The following is a 16101-nucleotide window of genomic DNA, read 5'->3' on the forward strand; positions in this document are numbered from 1 at the left end:
CAGACAGTAAGAGTCTGAGGTTATCCTGCCAGATGGGGAATGGAGCTTTGTGGGGAAAGGGGAGGAGCAGAAATGTGTCACCCCTAGGAGAGACCCCACAGAGGAAGAAGTAAGAATGAAAGGAGGAGCCCTATATGCCCAAGCCCCATGCCCTTTCCTCCTTCTACCCTTTGCTCTTTTTCTTAGTGGGTAGAGGAACCAGGTGGCCTTTCATTCTGCCTTTGTCCCCTCCCTGTCCCCTTGGTTCAGGAGCATGGGGAAGTCCCCACATAGACAACGGTGAATCCTTGATCTCATCAGCCCAAAGGGCATAGGTTGTTACCCAGCAGAGAGGAAAATTGCCACCCACAGAACTTTCCAGGAAACCCCTGCCCCATTAAAACACGGGGGCTCCCACCACACCCTAAGGAGAGCAGGGTCACAGGGCAGACCTGAGATGTCTCCTCAGCCACTGTCCCCAGCCCACAGCAAAGGGTGGGAAAGATGCTTTCGAGGCTTCTCGAAGGAACTTCAGGACCTAACCTTACAGTGTGATGATCTCTGGTCAGTGTCAGAGCCTCTCTCTGTGCCACTGTTTCTGTGACAAGGCAACGGTTACCACCAACCTAAGGCTCGGAAACTCAGGTTGTTTTAAATGGTTCATTACTCAGGCTTCAGAGGGTGCCCCTCGCCCTCTAAGGTTCTGCCCAGAACAGAGGTATCCCCAAGTCTCGGGCCACTGTGTCTCCACAGGGATAACTTCAGCCTCCTGTTTTGTGTCACTGGGCACGTGGCACCCAGGCGCAGTGGGATACCTAGTAGGGTCTCTGCCATAGCGCCTGTACATGACACCTTATGCCCCCCACTCCTGCAGGCTCACTCCCACTCCCTACCAGTCTTTGTTTCCTCCAGTCCAGGGTTAAAATGCCCTGGCAGAGCTGTGTGCGGCTGAGCCCTGCGTGTATCACAGAGGGACCTCTAGGTTCCTGGGGGTGGGGGGTTGCTGGGGGCCCGAGGCTGTGTGCGCCTTCTGTGGAAGGACGGCTCAGGTAAATGTTCTCTCCAAGACAGAGACAGACAATGAGGGAGGCAGGCAGGCTCGTGGGGGCTTCTGTACCCTTCCTGACGTGACCAGGACCCGCCGGCTTCCTCCTTCACAAATGGGTGATGAGACAAACAAATCATATGCAGGGGGGCACCTCGGTTTTCAAAGCCCTTTGACCATCCAATACTCACAGCAACCCGTTTTCATGGGTTATTATCATTATTCCATATAATAGGAGGAAACCGAGGCTGAGGAGATCAGCAGAGATAGGATCAGAAGCCAGGTCTCTGGACTCCTAAAGCTTCACCATCGCCAGCAGTCTTGCTGGCCATTTTTCTCCCCACATGGGGCCTTTGTTCACAGCACTCCCCTTTGTCAGATTCGGATCATAACCTTCTGCCGCCGGGGCTCTGTGTCCTGAGGTGGGCATGGTTCAGTCCCTCTCCTGGAGAGTGCCCTGGCTAGGTGACCGTGGCTTGGTGCACACACATACGCAGACCGTAGAAAGTGAACCCCCCCCCCCCCGAGGTGGTGCCTGAACGCAGGGATCGGGGCCTGTCTGGACCACTTGGGCTGTTCATCTCCTCCAGCCTGCCCCCGCCTGCCCAGCGACCTCCCATGCTATGATAAGCAGTGACCACCGGGTGGCAGTGTGTTCTCGTGCCTGGGACCAGACAAGTTGCCCAGAGCCAAGGAACATGGGGGTGGGGAGGAGGCAAGCAGGAACCTCAGCCAGCTGCCCAGAAAGGTTGCAAGACCTGATCCCCTGGAGGACGTGACATAGCAGGGCTCCTCCGTGTGTGTGTGTGTGTGTGTGTGTGTGTGTGTGTGTGTGCGCGCGCACGCGCACTGCAGCAAAAGGGCCAAGGACAATGTGAAATGGAGCCAAGTGTGGGATGGGGTGGGCCAGGGGAAATACAAAGGAAACCAGGGCAGCTAGCATAATACAAGCGAAGGACCCACTAGAGAGCTTTAGAGGTAAGGGGTGAGGGCTTTTTCGGAGCTTCAGAAAAACGACTACCAGGGGAAAGAGAGAGAGAGCAAGAGAAAGACCAAGGCAGAAAGAATCACGAAGAGGCCAGGAACAGAAAAGAGGAAGATAAGAGAGATTGGCTGGGGAAAGTAGGTCGGAAGGCTGAGGTGGGAGAAGGGAGCCCCCAGAGGCTGGGCAGAGACAAGAACCTTCCCTGGACAAGAAGGAGTCAGACTCGGGCTTGCTGCTGATGGGGAGTTTATTTGGACCTAGTTGTGCAGATCTGTGGGCTTCCAGGTCAGAGTTTCTCTGGCTCCAGCTCCAACTCCGGTTCGGGCTCTGGCTCCAGTTCGGGCTCTGGCTCCAGCTCGGGCTCTGGCTCCAGCTCCAATTCCAGCTCCGGCTCTTGCTCCAGCTCCCCTAGCTTGCTCTGAGCCTGAGGTGGGTGAGTCCCATGCTCCAAGGCAGAGAATCTTCTCTGAAGCCACTGTGGGAATTCGCGGAGGGCCAGTGGGGAGAAGGATGAAGGGAAAGAGAATAAGGAGGATGCCGAGTGTGTCTGTTCTTTCCCAGATTCCTGCCCTTCCCTATCCCGTCCCAGGCCTTTTCTCAGCCCCTTCAAGCCTCCCTTGGGTCCTCCAGGCACAAGGAGTCCCTGGAGAGGCTTAGGAAGGCGGGCGGGGGGGTGGAGTGCTCTGAAGGCAGGATAAGGAGTCCACCTCGGTCATCTTCCCTGAGGAAGGGGTGCCACTCAGAAAACTGAAGAGAGAGGGGCGCCTGGGTGGTTCAGTGAGTTAAGCCTCTGCCTTCGGCTCAGGTCATGATCCCAGGGTCCTGGGATCGAGCCCCGCATCGGGCCCTCTGCTGGGCGGGGAGCCTGCTTCCCCCTCTCTCTCTGCCTGTCTGTCTGCCTACTTGTGATCTCTGTCTGTTAAATAAATAAATAAAAATCTTAAAAAAAAAAAAAAAAGAAAGAAAGAAAGAAAAAAAGAAAACTGAAGAGAGGGGAGGCCAGTGGCTGGCGGGGCCTGAGGGGTGTCCCCAGCTCACCTGTCTTCTCCAAAGGTGAAAGCCAAAGGCTCCAGTCATCAAAAGCAGAGAGAGAATACCAAGGATGAGAAAGAGAGGAAGATGGCCTGTGTTGGGGGCACCTGGGGCCCTCCCAGAGCGCCGGGCACCTAGAGAAGAAGTACATTAGGCACAGGGTCAAAGGATATCTTGCCACCCCACATATGTTACAGAGGCAGACATCGAGGCCCAGAGTTTGGGGACTTATCCAGGATCATGAGCTAATGAATGGTGGAAGGGGGTTGGGGCCTGGACAAGAGCTGGAGGTTAGAAGAAAAGATCTGGAATGCGGGTGGGCAGGGAGGGGTCTAGAAAATGGGATCAAGAGGACTGGCCTGGAGCGGGTGCCGCGGCGTTGTGGGGTCTCAGACCTGGGCCAGCCGGCTCAGAGAGGTACACCGCTGTCCCGAGAAGCCTCTCCCCGTGGTACACCTGGCACTGCCAGGGCTGGGAAAGGAGTCTGGCTTCCGGTATCTCCAGCCAGGGTCCTGAGGAACCTCTCCAAGACTGCTTATCCGGGGGGCTCCACACAAAGCGCTCTCGTCCCGACGCCGGGGTCACCTCACAAAGCAGTTTTCTCAGCTTGCCAGATAACCCGAAGGATTTGGGAGTCACTGAGAAAAGCAGAGGGAAGAGATCTTTGGGGGCCCGGCCCCCTTACTTGAAACCATAGACTCAACTTCCCAGTCTCTATCGCCTGGCTCTCACCTGGACTCTGATTGGGTGAGGTTGAGGGGAGGAGATCGGGGGTCAGGGCCAAATTAATCTTATCAAGACAAAGCTCTGGGCAGATCACTCTGCAGTTCAAAAGCTGTCCAGGCTCTTTACTGCCTTCGGGGACTATTCAAACTCAAGCTGGCCCAGAAGGATCACATAACAAATACCATCTTGGATTCTCTTACACAACTTTCTACTCAAATGCTCAGAAACCTCAAGATTGGTCAGGTGTGTTGGGCCCCCCACACACACCTTACACTTTTTGTTTTGTTTGTTTTGTTTTGTTTTCATGACTAGGCTCACATCAGTGCCCCCTGAATGAACTGTGCCCCCTTTTCTGAATCTTCAGACAACAGTGAACTGACCAGCACATCTATACACAGAGCATCTCAAAGCTGTAGAGTGAGAAGAGAGAGGGCAGGGAGGGGGACACCAGTGGTGAAGGGTCTTGAGCTGAGCATAGTGGTGGAGGCACCTGAGGGTTTGGTGACACAGACACCAGACTTTAGGCCGCAAGGCTGGCACTTGCTGGCCGTGTGACTTAAGTAAAATCCCTTCTCTATAAAACAGGGGCAACAATCTCTTCCGGTGAGCTGTGGTGCAGAGAACCTGGACAAGTAACACAAAATAGCTGACCCTCAAGAAGACCTTGGACGGGGGCGCCTGGGTGGCTCAGTGGGTTAAAGCCTCTGCCTTCGGCTCAGGTCGTGATCCCAGAGTCCTGGGATCGAGCCCCGCATCGGGCTCTCTGCTCGGTGGGGAGCCTGCTTCCTCCTCTCTCTCTGCCTGCCTCTCTGTCTACTTGTGATCTCTATCTGTCAAATAAATGAATAAAAAAAAATTTAAAAACAAAAGAAGAGCTTGGACAGAGAGAATTGGGAGGCTTTGTGGGCTGACTGGATGTGGAAGAAACAGGAGGCCAGTTTCAGGGGGAGTGGGATGCAGTTACTGACAGAAAGGCTAAGTCAGCAAGAGGACACACGGTGTGAGGAAAGGATGGGGCTTGGAGTGAGGCTGGGCTGTGGGTATGACATATAAGCAGAGCTCTCCTGGAGCAGGTGGAAAGTCAGCATTGGCCCTTGGGAGATGTAAGACCTATTAGCATATTCACTGATTTGCTGAACTAATGTACCTTTTTTTTTTTTTTTAAGATTTTATTTATTTGACAGAGTGGGACACAGCAAGAGAGGGAACACAAGCAGAGGGAGTAGGAGAGGGAGAAGCAGGAGCCAACCAGGGAGCCCGATGTGGGGCTCCATCCTAGGACCCTGGATCATGACCTGAGGCCTTCAGGCACCCCTAATGTACATTACTGAGCACCTACTATGAGATGTTATGGTTCAGTGACCACAGGTGAACACTAAACACACAGCCCAGCTGTCGTGGCTCATAGTTACCAATCCATCAACACATACTTTCTAAGTTTTTGGGTTTTGTTGTGTGTTTTTTTTTTTCCTGTGTTTATGTTATACTCTCTTTAAAAAAAAAAAAGAAAGAAAGAAAGAAAGAAAAAAAAAGCCCTTGCTCTGTAAATATTTGCTGACCAAGGGACTGATTTATTAACTCCTCCCAAATCCAAACCACTTCCTGCAACTTGAACCCAAGCACTGGTCCCCAAGTAGAGGAGGATTCTAGAGATAGAGTCCCCCTCTTTTGAACCATTCAAACTTTTGCCACCTCTCCTTCTAACTTCTCAGACCCTCCTCCCAATTCACAGCAGGGGAGTCCCTTAGAGGAGAGTGGAATGTTCACCTAGTGACTCAGGGGAGATTTTCAGTTTCAGTTCTTTATGTGGGGGCGAGAAAGGAGGAGGCCACCAGGGCTGCCTCTGCGGCTTGTGCCCACTGGCCTAGCATCATGAATCGGATCTGCCCAGTCTTGGCCCAGCCAAGGCCTGGCCTCCCTGTCCCAGCTCCCCTGTGATGGGAGTTCCTTTCCCACCTGGGGCTGACCTGTGATGACTGCCAGAGTGACTGTAGCACTGAGCTGCTCTCCCTGCAGATGGATGCGGCAGGTGTAGGCCCCCGCCTGGGCCTGGCTCACAGCCTCCAGTTGGAGGGTAAAGTTGCCATTGTCTCCAGCCACCAGGAGGTCAGGGCCTCCCCCGGGAGGGCTCCACTTGGCAGTGAGAGAAGACTGGGTCCCCACACCAGGGGGCAGGCAGCAGGGTAGGTCCACCCTGGAACCAGCTCCAGTGTATACCGTCAGAGGCCCTGAGGGCTCCAGACCTGGGGAAGAAGGAGAAGCTAAAGTTGAAGCAAAGAGGGGAGGTACAGAGAGGCTTGAGCAGGGAAGCGAGGCAGAAGAGCAAAGGAGGGGGTCTGGCTCTGAAGAGCCCAAGGGAGCAGAGTAATGTGGGTGAACTGGGGATGCTCAGAGCCCCCCACGTGGGCCAGCAGGAGACCAAAGGCTGCCAGTGAGGCTGGATGGCCCAGGGAAAAGCCGGGAGTGTGGAAGGCAGCTAAAATGTTGCAATGCAAAGTAAAAGTGAGGCCCAGAGCATTCACGGTGGGCTCTAGCTAGCTGCTGGAGACCTGGTCTGGGGACCCAGAAGTCAGGGTGAGGTGATGGTGGGCAGGGAGGGGTTGTGGCCAAGGGTGAAGGCAGCCCGAAGAAGTTACCCAGAACCGTGAGGTTGTGCATGAGGGAGACATTGAAGCCATCTCTGTAGGTGAGGATGCAGCCCCACAGCCCAGAGTCTGAGGGGCTGACTTGGGGCAGGAAGAGGAAGCTTCCAGCTAAGTGGTGATGGGGGGACTCCCGAACAGGGACTCTGCCCCGGAACCAGTGCACAGAGGCTGGCAGGTCCGGGCGGCTGAAGGAGCAGTTCAAAATGACCCAGTCGGAGATCCTGAGGGACCCTGGGGGGCTGGCAGTCACTGCTCAGGGATAAAGGAGGTTTGATTAGCCCTACCGCAAACACCTGTCTTCTCCTAGAAAACAAAAGGCAACCCTCCTCCCACCACCACCCTGCAAAGCCCCCTTCCCCCGCCCCCCCCCCCCCCTTCAGCCAGGGCCCTGTTACCTGGAGATATTTAAAATGGTTGCTCTGGGCCCTCCTGCCTCCTTCCCCTCCCCCCCTACACCCCTGCCCCCCCCTTCCCTTTCTGCAGACTTTGCCTGAGGATCCCCACTAAGCCCACCCCCTGAGCTACAGATGTCTGAAATGAGTCACTCCAGCCCTGCACTCTCCCCCCAACCCAGGGGTGCCTCCCCTCCTCCACCCTGGCACTCCCAGTGTGGGTGGGGGAGGGGAGCTCCAGGGTGAGACAGTCTCTCGGTAGGGTCCTCTCCCCACACACGTGCTCCCCTGGGGGGGCCCCCTGCCACTCTGCTCCCCACCCCCTCCTGCTCCCCTACTAGGGGCTCTCGGCCGGGACCCCGGGCACCTCCTGGGAAGCACAGCCCCTACCCCCAGCCCTTCCTGCCTCCGGGGCGACGGGGACCGCGGCGCCCGGCCTCAGCCCCGCCAGCCCCGCTCCCCGCGGCCCGCCCCCACCTACTGGATGCCTGGCCCACGCGCAGACGGAGGCTGCAGGCGAGGGAGCGGTCCCGAAGGTGCACCGCCGCGCGGTAGTCCCCGGCGTCGGCGCGTCGGGCCGGGCGCAGCCACAGCGAGAAGTCCCCGCGCTGGAGGCCGCGGTCTTCCAGCCGCACGCGGGGCTGCAGGGGCGGCCTCCCGCTGCGCAGGCCGCCGGGCGCCAGCCTCAGCACCACGTAGCGGCGCGGCCCGGGGCCCCGGGCGGAGGGCGCGGCGGGGCGCAGGCTGGGCGCGGGAGCTGGAGGGCTGCTGGGCGGGAGAGAGGGACGGGGTTGAGAAATTCGAGGGCGAAGAAGCCTGCGCCACTTCGAGGAGGAGGAAAGCCACCCAAGAGGCGATCTCTTGCCCGCTAACCGTCCCCATGCCCGTCTCCCCTCGGGTTGGGCCAGCGCCACCCACTCCCTGGAGAGGCAGGTGTGGAAGGGATGCAGGTGTGAGGGGAGCAGTCTTTCCCAGGAAAGGCAGCGGGGCGGGCGGGGTTGGGGGGAGCTGAGCCACTGGCTTCAGAGAGACTGACAGCTCAGCGGAGGAGACCGATGGCTAGACTGGGCCTGGGGTTATGAGTAGGGATGCCAATGCTGCTGGATTTGGGGGATCCTGTTGCCCGAGTTACGGATGCATACCTGTCTGGTAGATGGTGCCAAGTGACCCCTACGGTTCGCAGAAGGCTGACATCCTGGGGAGGGATTGTGGGCCTGCAGGGGAGCTGAGCGGGAGCCCCCTCCTGGGCCCACACCACCATTGGGACCTCTGTCCCAGACCCTGGAGCCTCCACTGGGGAGGAAAAAAGAGGCCAAGGGGAGGGGCCATGAGCCAAAAGACTTAGGAGTAGAGAAGGAGCCTCAGTTACCTGAAGGAGACACAGGGCTGAGGAAGACCTTGGGTTTCTGTCCCTTCCCCACCCAATGGGAAGACTAAAGAGAGGCTCTGGGGGCAGAAGGACTGCCCCAAGCAAGGCATTAGAAGAATCCACCCAAGCTAAGGACCTTGGCATCTGTGAGGTCCAGACATTCCTGCTCACCACCCCCTCCCCACCTGTGGGTCTGGAGGGCAGCCCTCCCAGAGGGTCAGCCCCATCTTACCTGGAGCCACCCACCGCAGTTGCAGAAGCAGCAGAACCAGGAACTGAGCCTCCCACATCTCCCCTTGGGCCTGGGCCACGCTGAGCCCCCAAAGGGAAGAGGTCAGAAAGAAGGGAGGGACAGATGGACAAAAGAGAGTTCTGCAAAGATTTGGGGTGGAGGAAGGGAATCTAGAAGAGGGACAAGGACAGAGACCTAGAGATAGAGGGAAGAGCCAATGACGGGAGGCTGGAATCTAGAGGCAAGCTGGCCAGATCAGGCAGCAGGAGTTGGGGGTGGGGGGGACGGGAGGTTCCCAGCAAATGGGCAGGGCAGTGGCAGAGAGTAGAGTGGAGGCAAGGTGGCTGTCTTGAGCTGGGAGGCAGTTCTGCTGCTCCAGGGCCCTTGCCCCTGTCCTTCTGCCTTCCCACCACCTTCCCCACTTCCCCTCCCCGTCGCCCCCCCCACACACACCCCAAGGCTCACAGTTTCGCTTCGCAGTGGAAAGTCTGAGGGGGTTGATTCCCAGCAGCATTACCCTCCACTTCTGTGGTGGCGCTCCCCTTGTTTATTTCCTCAGTCCTGGGTGTCCCCACCGAACCCTCCCCCTCCCCCACCCATCTGACTATTCCTCCTACCCTGGGCCTTCTGTGTTCTCTCCAAGCCATTTCTTCCTAGACTACCTGCTTGCCCAACTCTAAACTGCTACTCCAGTCCCAACATTAACACTTTCTTCTTGGCAAGCCCTTTTCTTGGTACTCCTCTTCTCCTTCATTCCCTTAACCTTCCAGGACTTTCACTCAGCCTCCCCACCCATCCCATGGCTCTTTGGGAATAAAGCAGACCTAAAAGATGGCAGGTGTGGGGCGGGGCACCCCAAGTCCCCGGAAAAGGAAAGCTACATTATAATGAGCCTTCACTATATACTAGTGAAGATATGGGGTGGAGAGACTGTATTGGATACTTTACAGACAGTAACTCATGAAATGTATCCCCCATTGTACAGATGAAGAAACTGAGGCAGGCTCAAAGATTAATTGACCAAGGTCAGTTAGAGAGTATGAAGCCAAAAGGGGTCTGTAGTCCAGACTCTGGATGAGTTATGCGTGTCCTCTTGAAGAATGGTGGGGTCAATGTGTGTCACACCCACACACACTCCTCCAGTTCAAGACCCCTTTGTGCTCAGCAGCTTTTCCCGATCCATAGGTTTTAACTAACAAGGCAAGGGAGATAGGGAGAAATTCTCAAACAGAGACCAAACTCAAGAAAAACTGAGAACTAGAGAAGGAAGTCTGACTGACAGGGGAACTCTTGCTCCCCACCCCACCCAGCCAGAGGAGCCTGGCCCAGAGAGCTGGAGCCTGAGTGCGAAGACCTTGTACCACACCTGGGAACCACAACAGGCCCTGGACTTCTCCCCTGCCCAACAGAGTGCTCACTTCCTCCCTGCCTGGTGGAGGACAGGTTTGATGCCAGACAACTCTCTCTCCAGGTCCCAGGAGGCTGAGACCCAGGCCTCTCATCCCTCTCCCACTTCAGGGGCGGGACTTCCTGTTTCTGACGCTGCTTCTTTGCCTGGTTCAGCACAACAGAGCTGGTAGCTTTCCACTGGGCTCAGCAGTGTCTAGACCTGGTGTGGGCCAGCAGGGAAGTGTGTATGTTCTGCTGGGGAGGAGCATCCCCAAGAATCCAAAACCAGGAAAGAAGTTAGTTCTCAAAGAAGCTGTAGGCTCCGGGTCCACCCCTGGAACACTGATCTTGTCTTCTTGAGTGGTGGCTGGTAGCAGGGCTTGGCTGCTTTTTTATAGAAGGCAGGGTCCTGATGGAATGTGCCGTCTGCCACCCCCCTCCCTCTGTCCCCGGAAAGCAGGAGACAGGTTAAAAACAGAAGCGCGACCGTTTCTTTATTAAATTATACAAAAAGGGGAGGGGAGAGGAGGGGGGCAGCTGTGGGGCTCGGCCCCAACCCTGGCCCCACCCCGGCCTGGCGCTGTCTGAGAGAAGGGGATCTGAGGGAGACCCAGGGATCAGGCAGGGTAGGGATGGACAGGACATGAGGCTGGGATGCAGAGGTGAGGAAGGAGAGGCTACTGGAGGAGGAGTGGGGGAAGGGAGGAAGAGAGCAAGGACAGGAAGAAGAGCAATTGGGACCAGCTGGGGAGCTCAGATGGAGCAGGTCAAGAGGTGGAACAATGGCAGAGTGAGGATAGAAGGGGCAGTGTCTGGAGAGGCAGACATGAGAAAGGCTGGGGACAAAGAGGGTGGCAGCTCTGGTGCAGGGTCCAGAGCCAGGAGCCAGGTGGAGAGTGGCTGCACTCGTCTGTTCCCACCCCCACCTCCAGGCCCTGAGGGGCCTCCCACCCCCAGCCCATTGGCAGGGGGCTCATGCCGACGCCCCATTTTCTGTCTTCTGCCGCTTGGGATCCGCTTCATCCTGTGGAAGGAGAGTTGGGGTAGCTGCAAAACAGGAGCGGGACCTCCCCCTGTCCCTGCCCTGCTCCAGCCCCACCCCACGCACCACAGGGATCCAGGTCCAAGTCCAAAGGGCTCCCAGCCCCTGCTGCATCCCTGACAGCCCCTCAGGCCCCACAACCCAGCCCAAACCTCCTCTTCAGCAGCTCTCTTCAGCGCGGGCCCTTCGTCGTCATCTTCTTCTTCTTCCTCATCTGAGGAGCCAGAAATGGGTCATTGGGGAAGGGCAGGAAGCTCTGGCACAGACCCCCTGTGGTTGCCCTCAGCCCTGCTTCAGGTCTTCAAACCCACCCTGACTCAGTTCCTTTGAGCCCAGCCTCCCCTGCCCCTCCCCACCTTCTTCTTCCCCTTCATCCTCCTCCTCTCCGTCCTCAGCAGTTTCTTCTTCTTCCTCCTCGGCTCCGTTCTCCTCCTCCTGTGAGGACAGAGAGAGGGGAGAGGGAGCAGCGTCAGGCTGCTGGGTGCCTCCACCACCACCAAGGGCAGGGGCGTCTGGAGGGGCCAAGGGTGGGGCAGGAAGGGTTGGGAGGGGCCAGAGCCAAGGAGGACCCAGCTACCCCCCAACCCCAGGGAAGTGGAGGGGAGCCCCGAGTCTCTTCCCCCAACCCCTCCGACCCCTCCGACCCCTCGGCACCTCCACCACTTCTTTCTTTCGCTCTTTTCGGCTGGCTTTCTCCTCCACCTTCTCTTTCTTCTCCTTCAGGTCCTGCAAGAGAGAAAGAGGTCACCTTCCTCTCACCACAAATGAGCTGCAGCCGGTCCCTCTCGCCCCGTTCTCCTGCTGCAGTGAGCTCAGAGGACTGGGAGAATGAAGGAGTTGGCTACAGTAGCTTAGAGGCAAACAGAGGTCCCAGGGTCCTCAAGGCCACGAGGGAGCTGGGACCGGACACCTGCCCAAAGACTCAAGGGAGGAGGGAGAGTGATGAAAACAGAGGAATGGATGGCCGAGGGAACTGCGCTTCACTCCCATCAAGTTCTCCAAAATCTCACCGGCTGAAGAGTTCAGCTCAGCAAAGCAAATCCCCTCCATCTGCTGCAGCCCTGACGCCCCACCCCCTCTTGAGGGCCCTCCGCCTTCCTGGCCTGCCCCCTCCCGCTGCCTGCCCTGCTCTGCCTTTTGTCTACCTCTGGGGCCTTTTCCTGAGTACTCTCTCCTGGGCATCCCTCCCAGCTTCCCCCTCAGGCTCCTTGAATGCCTTTGTTTCTCTGTCCATGTGTCCCCCTACCCCTCAGGCTCCTCCGTGGCCAAACACCACGGGAACAGGGAGAGCACCCCAGCAAGACGCACACCTACTTCAAACCAGTTCGAGTAGTTTCTTCCTCCCTACACCTGGCGGGTGGTGTGGTGTGCTGTGCCCTGGCGCTGGCACTGGTGTGGTGAAGGGACCATTTCCAGGGGCAATGTCGGTAAAGGAAGATGAAGGAAACGTGGGAGGGAGAGGGTACTGGACATGGTAGATGAAGAGAGACAAGGTCTGTGTCTGGGCTGGGCTGAGATGAGACTGAAGATACCTGTCTGGGATACCCTCCCTCCTTCATCCCCCCAGGAGCCCAGCAGGCGCACATTTAACGTCCCATTCTGCTGTGACAGATGGAGATGCTCCCGAGTCCCTTCTCTCTGGATACCACCCGTGTCTTCCAGTTTAGATTCCAGTCCTCTTTCCCCCCCCCAACCCTCCCCAACTGCCCATGGCAGGCACTGATCAGCTGTGGGTGTCCCTGTGTGATCTGATCTGGTGTTGGCGTACAACTCTGTGTATCTGATTCCATGTGGATGGAAGTTTTCTGTGTGAGTAGATCACCCTGGAGGGTGTGTCCTTTCTGGACCAGGATCAGGGACAGCAGAGTAGGGGTTGGTGCAGAACGGCTGACCTGGAGGGACACTCAATTCCCTTCTCCCTCTAAGAGGAAAACGGACACCAGACCCTCTCACTCCAGCTCGGTTTCTTCCTGTCACTTCCCCGTCCTCATTTCTTTGCCCCATGGTTGACAGGGCATCTCTACCACCTGGTGGGCTTTCCCCGGCATCCTGGGCCTTTCCTGGGCCTGGAGAGCCGGGGGCTGGCTTCTCTCCAGGGGCCCCAGCACCAGGTCTGTCTATGCTCCCCTGGCCTGAGTTTCCCATCTGGGCTGCCCAGACAGAGGGAGGGAGGGAGGGAGAATTCTAGGAAGGGAGGGAGGGAGACTACTGGAGACCAAAGTCCAAGGGGCCGGGCCCTCTCCTCCCCTGTCCTGTCCTTCTGGTCACTGTCCTTCCATGATCCCTTTTCCAGGAGAGTGTGTGACCTAGGTCTTGTGCTAAGCAGCTCTCTGGCCTCATTTACTCAACACAGGCACACACACTGACACAGGCTGACACCAATTCACACACACAGCTACAGAGGAGGGCCCATGAGATCCGGAGACACATGGCCTGGGTCTGGGCATTCTGGCACACACTCCTGAGACACAGCAGAGCGCAGGGGAGCCACTGGCACTCACAAAGCAGCAACATGGCTCCAGCACATCCGCGTCTCCACATGCACACATGTAACTGACACGGGCAGTCCCACACACTCGCTGGATTTCAGACATACAAAGACACCTACTCAACGGAGTCACATGCCACCGCACAGCCCACCGGAGGGCCCCACGGCACACCTTATCAGCTTTCACACGTAGCCCCTCGCTGCCACTGCCTTTAAACCCACTGGTGGCCCCTTTTCACTTCTGGGGCCTCTAGGAGCCCTCTGTGACCTCCTCAACAACCAACCCCCCCCCCACCCCATACAAGTCGGGCTCCCAGCCCCCAAACGCTGGCCGAATTAATTTCCCAAAGCGACACTCAGCAGGTTCCCTAGGGAAATTAGAGGAAGGCTGGAAGCGAGGCAAGGGCAAAGGGATGGGGCCAGGAAAGGGAGCCGATGTGAACAAGGACGGCTCGAAGCACCGTCTTGCAACGCTGAGCTTCAGCTTTCTCGAAGGCTATTCCCGCCTCCCTTCATGATTTTTAGGAATCCAAGACTCTTTAAGTCTGTCTGTGTTGGGGAGTGGGGGGAGAGGCTGGAGGGGGCTATGGAGGGAAAAGAGAGCTGAAGACCAGTAGGGGGAAGAAATGGATACAGACGGAAGAAAAGGAGAGGAGAAGACAGACAGAGACACTAGCCGTCCGAGGAGAGAAGCAAGAGGCAGTCGGGCCTCGAGGGGAGGGGCCCGAGAGCAGCAGCCTCCCGGGAGAGTCCTGTTTACTCTGGAGGATCTCAAACCGCTTAGCGGAGGAAAGGTGAGGTCAGACTGGAAGGAGAGACGGGGAAAGGGGGCGCGAAGAGAGGCAGCGGGGGAGGGGCACGGTAAAGTGAGCCGCGGCGCGCTCCGACGGGAAGCGGACGGGGTAGAGGCGCGCGAGCCGGAGCCGGAGAGGGGTGGGGACGACGGCGGGGGCCGGGCGACGGCCGAGCGGCGAGGCCGGAGCGGCGGCGTGCAGCGCTCAGGAAGCTAGAGGGCGCTGGCGGGAGCCGCGCGAAGCCGGGTAGGCTGCGCCGGGCAGGGGAGCGGGGGGGAGGGCGGAGAGGGGTCCACCGGGACCCGGCGCCGGGGCAGCGTGGGGCCGTCGGGGGCGGCGTGGGGCGCAAGACCGCGCGGAGCCCGGGGGTCGCGCGGGGTCCGGGCCGCCGCTGTCCCTGCCCGTACCTTGGCGCTCAACTCGGCCGCTGCCTCCACGCTCTTCTCCGACATGGTGCCGGGGCCGGGGCCGGGGCTGGCGGGGAGCCGGGGTCCCGGGGCCGGGACGGAGGGGCCCTGGACGGCGGAGGGTGGCCGCGGCCGGAACCTGGCGCGGTGACGGCGGCGGCGGCGACAGCGGCAGCGGCAGCCGCTCAGCAAGCTGGGTCTCTGGAAGAGGCGGCAGAGGCGCGCGGGGTGGGGCGGGGGTGGGTCTGGAACGGAGACCCGCAGGGCTGCGGCCGTCCGGAGGGCGGGCGGAAGGGCGGTGCGGGCGGTGGCCGGCGCGCTCCGGCCGTGGTAGCTCGGTCCTCGGCTCGCCGCCCCCGCACCAACAGAGCTGCCGCCGACCAGCCGCTGCCGCCCCCGGTCAGGGAACCCGCTTATAAAGGCGGCGCTGCCCGACGGGAGGGGCTTCCCAGGGGTGGGGCTGGCGGGAGCGGGGAGGAGAGGAGAGGGGAGGGGGATGAAAGCGGAGGTTGGCGAGGTGGGGATAGGAGGATGAAAGCGAGGGGAGGGAGCGCGCGAGAGGCGGGAGGGAGGACAGGACCAGAAGGGGGAAATGGAGAGACTGACGGTCTCGGAGAAAGGAGTGGGGCGAGGAGGTGGGAAGGGGTGGGGTTCCTGCGGGGAGGGACCTCTCCGAATCCCGACCTACTGCCTGCGAAAGTGGAGTCTGTCTTTTGGGGGCGGACTGGAGGGATGGCCAGAATCCTTCTGACCCTCCCCCTCACCTCCCAAGAAACCCTGAGATTTTGCCAAGGGTTGGGGTGGGAGAAGCCGATGGAAAGGCCGGGCAGGTATTTGAGAAACCAAAAGCTTAAAGAAGAGGAAGAGGGTGGCGGAGCTACTTCCACATCACGCTGGCTTTCCCCTCTCGTCTTGCATCTCCTTTCTCTGGGTGGCCTTAAGAGGGGATGGGAGGGCCAAAAGGGCAGTCCACGCTCTGTCCCGGCTGGAGGCTGACTTTTGTGAACCCTACTGGGTTCCGCCCTTCCTGGATCTTTCTGGAGATCTAGAGGAGTCAGAGGCCCTCCAGGCTCCTTCCTTCTCTTCCATGTTGGACCTCTCCGATTTCACCCATCTCATCTCACTTGTCTTTACCTGGTCTTTTTCTCTTCATCCCAGCTCATTCACCTTGACCCAGACCCCTCCCTCACAACCATTTATCCCTCACATCTCTCAAACTTGTGTAGCCTCTTCCCTGCTTCTCATTCCCCTCTTCTTCCCTTCGATCTCTGATCTCCCTTTCCCCCTGTCCCATACCACACTGTTCCTGTCTCATCTGAGTCTATCACCTGGCCCTGTACCCTTGGTGATCCCCCAACTTCTCTCTTCAGGTCCTGATTGGTTTACATTTTCAATTTGCTTTTCTTTTTCCTCTGCTGCCATCTTCCTGAGCCTTTCTGGATTGTATTTGCCTCCTTTGCAAGGGGTTCAGGCCTGGAGTTCCAGCCCCACCCCGTTCCACTCATCCTCAGTTCCTGGCCCGCAATCTTGGTATCTTTGGATCATTTTGAGAAGCTTGGGGGTTTCAGGAGCTGGA

General features: G+C 58.4%; 2 protein-coding genes across 4 annotated transcripts; both read right to left on the bottom strand.

The window, feature by feature from the left end:
- Positions 1-2238: 2238 nt before the first annotated feature.
- Positions 2239-8839, bottom strand: LAG3 (lymphocyte activating 3). Of its 3 annotated transcripts, none has more exons than XM_032874729.1 (8): positions 8406-8839; positions 7947-8097; positions 7286-7569; positions 6404-6661; positions 5735-6010; positions 3401-3679; positions 3048-3175; positions 2239-2484 (listed from the first exon to the last, which is right to left on the bottom strand). In XM_032874729.1, the coding sequence occupies exons 1-8, from the start codon at positions 8461-8463 to the stop codon at positions 2296-2298; spliced, it is 1623 nt and encodes a 540-aa protein (XP_032730620.1). In that variant the 5' UTR covers positions 8464-8839; the 3' UTR covers positions 2239-2295. The 3 variants fall into 3 exon arrangements, with proteins under 3 accessions (XP_032730620.1, XP_032730619.1, XP_032730621.1); XM_032874728.1 differs by having other exon boundaries at positions 7286-7572; XM_032874730.1 differs by having other exon boundaries at positions 3437-3679; positions 7286-7572; positions 8406-8837.
- A 1423-nt stretch (positions 8840-10262) lies between these two features.
- Positions 10263-15721, bottom strand: PTMS (parathymosin). The gene is made up of 6 exons (XM_032874337.1): positions 15716-15721; positions 14526-15209; positions 11491-11562; positions 11193-11271; positions 10989-11050; positions 10263-10818 (listed from the first exon to the last, which is right to left on the bottom strand). The coding sequence occupies exons 1-6, from the start codon at positions 15719-15721 to the stop codon at positions 10768-10770; spliced, it is 954 nt and encodes a 317-aa protein (XP_032730228.1). The 3' UTR covers positions 10263-10767.
- Between the last annotated feature and the right edge of the window lie 380 nt (positions 15722-16101).

Source organism: Lontra canadensis, unplaced genomic scaffold (assembly GCF_010015895.1).
Source record: "Lontra canadensis isolate GAN:19392208 unplaced genomic scaffold, GSC_riverotter_1.0 scaffold53, whole genome shotgun sequence".
NCBI classification, from domain to species: Eukaryota; Metazoa; Chordata; class Mammalia; order Carnivora; family Mustelidae; genus Lontra; species Lontra canadensis.

What these genes read in the sequence shown, in the direction of transcription:
- PTMS (XM_032874337.1), bottom strand. An exon ending in CGGCCGAGTTGAGCGCCAAG is followed by an intron (nt 11,563 to 14,525) that starts GTACGGGCAGGG and finishes TCTCTCTTGCAG; the next exon opens with GACCTGAAGGAGAAGAAAGA. An exon ending in GAAAGAAAGAAGTGGTGGAG is followed by an intron (nt 11,272 to 11,490) that starts GTGCCGAGGGGT and finishes CTGTCCTCACAG; the next exon opens with GAGGAGGAGAACGGAGCCGA.
- LAG3 (XM_032874728.1), bottom strand. Translation starts at nt 8,463, where the DNA reads ATGTGGGAGGCTCAGTTCCTGGTTCTGCTGCTTCTGCAACTGCGGTGG. An exon ending in TGGCACCATCTACCAGACAG is followed by an intron (nt 7,573 to 7,946) that starts GTATGCATCCGT and finishes TCTCCCGCCCAG; the next exon opens with CAGCCCTCCAGCTCCCGCGC. An exon ending in GCACAACCTCACGGTTCTGG is followed by an intron (nt 6,011 to 6,403) that starts GTAACTTCTTCG and finishes CTTCTTCCCCAG; the next exon opens with GTCTGGAGCCCTCAGGGCCT.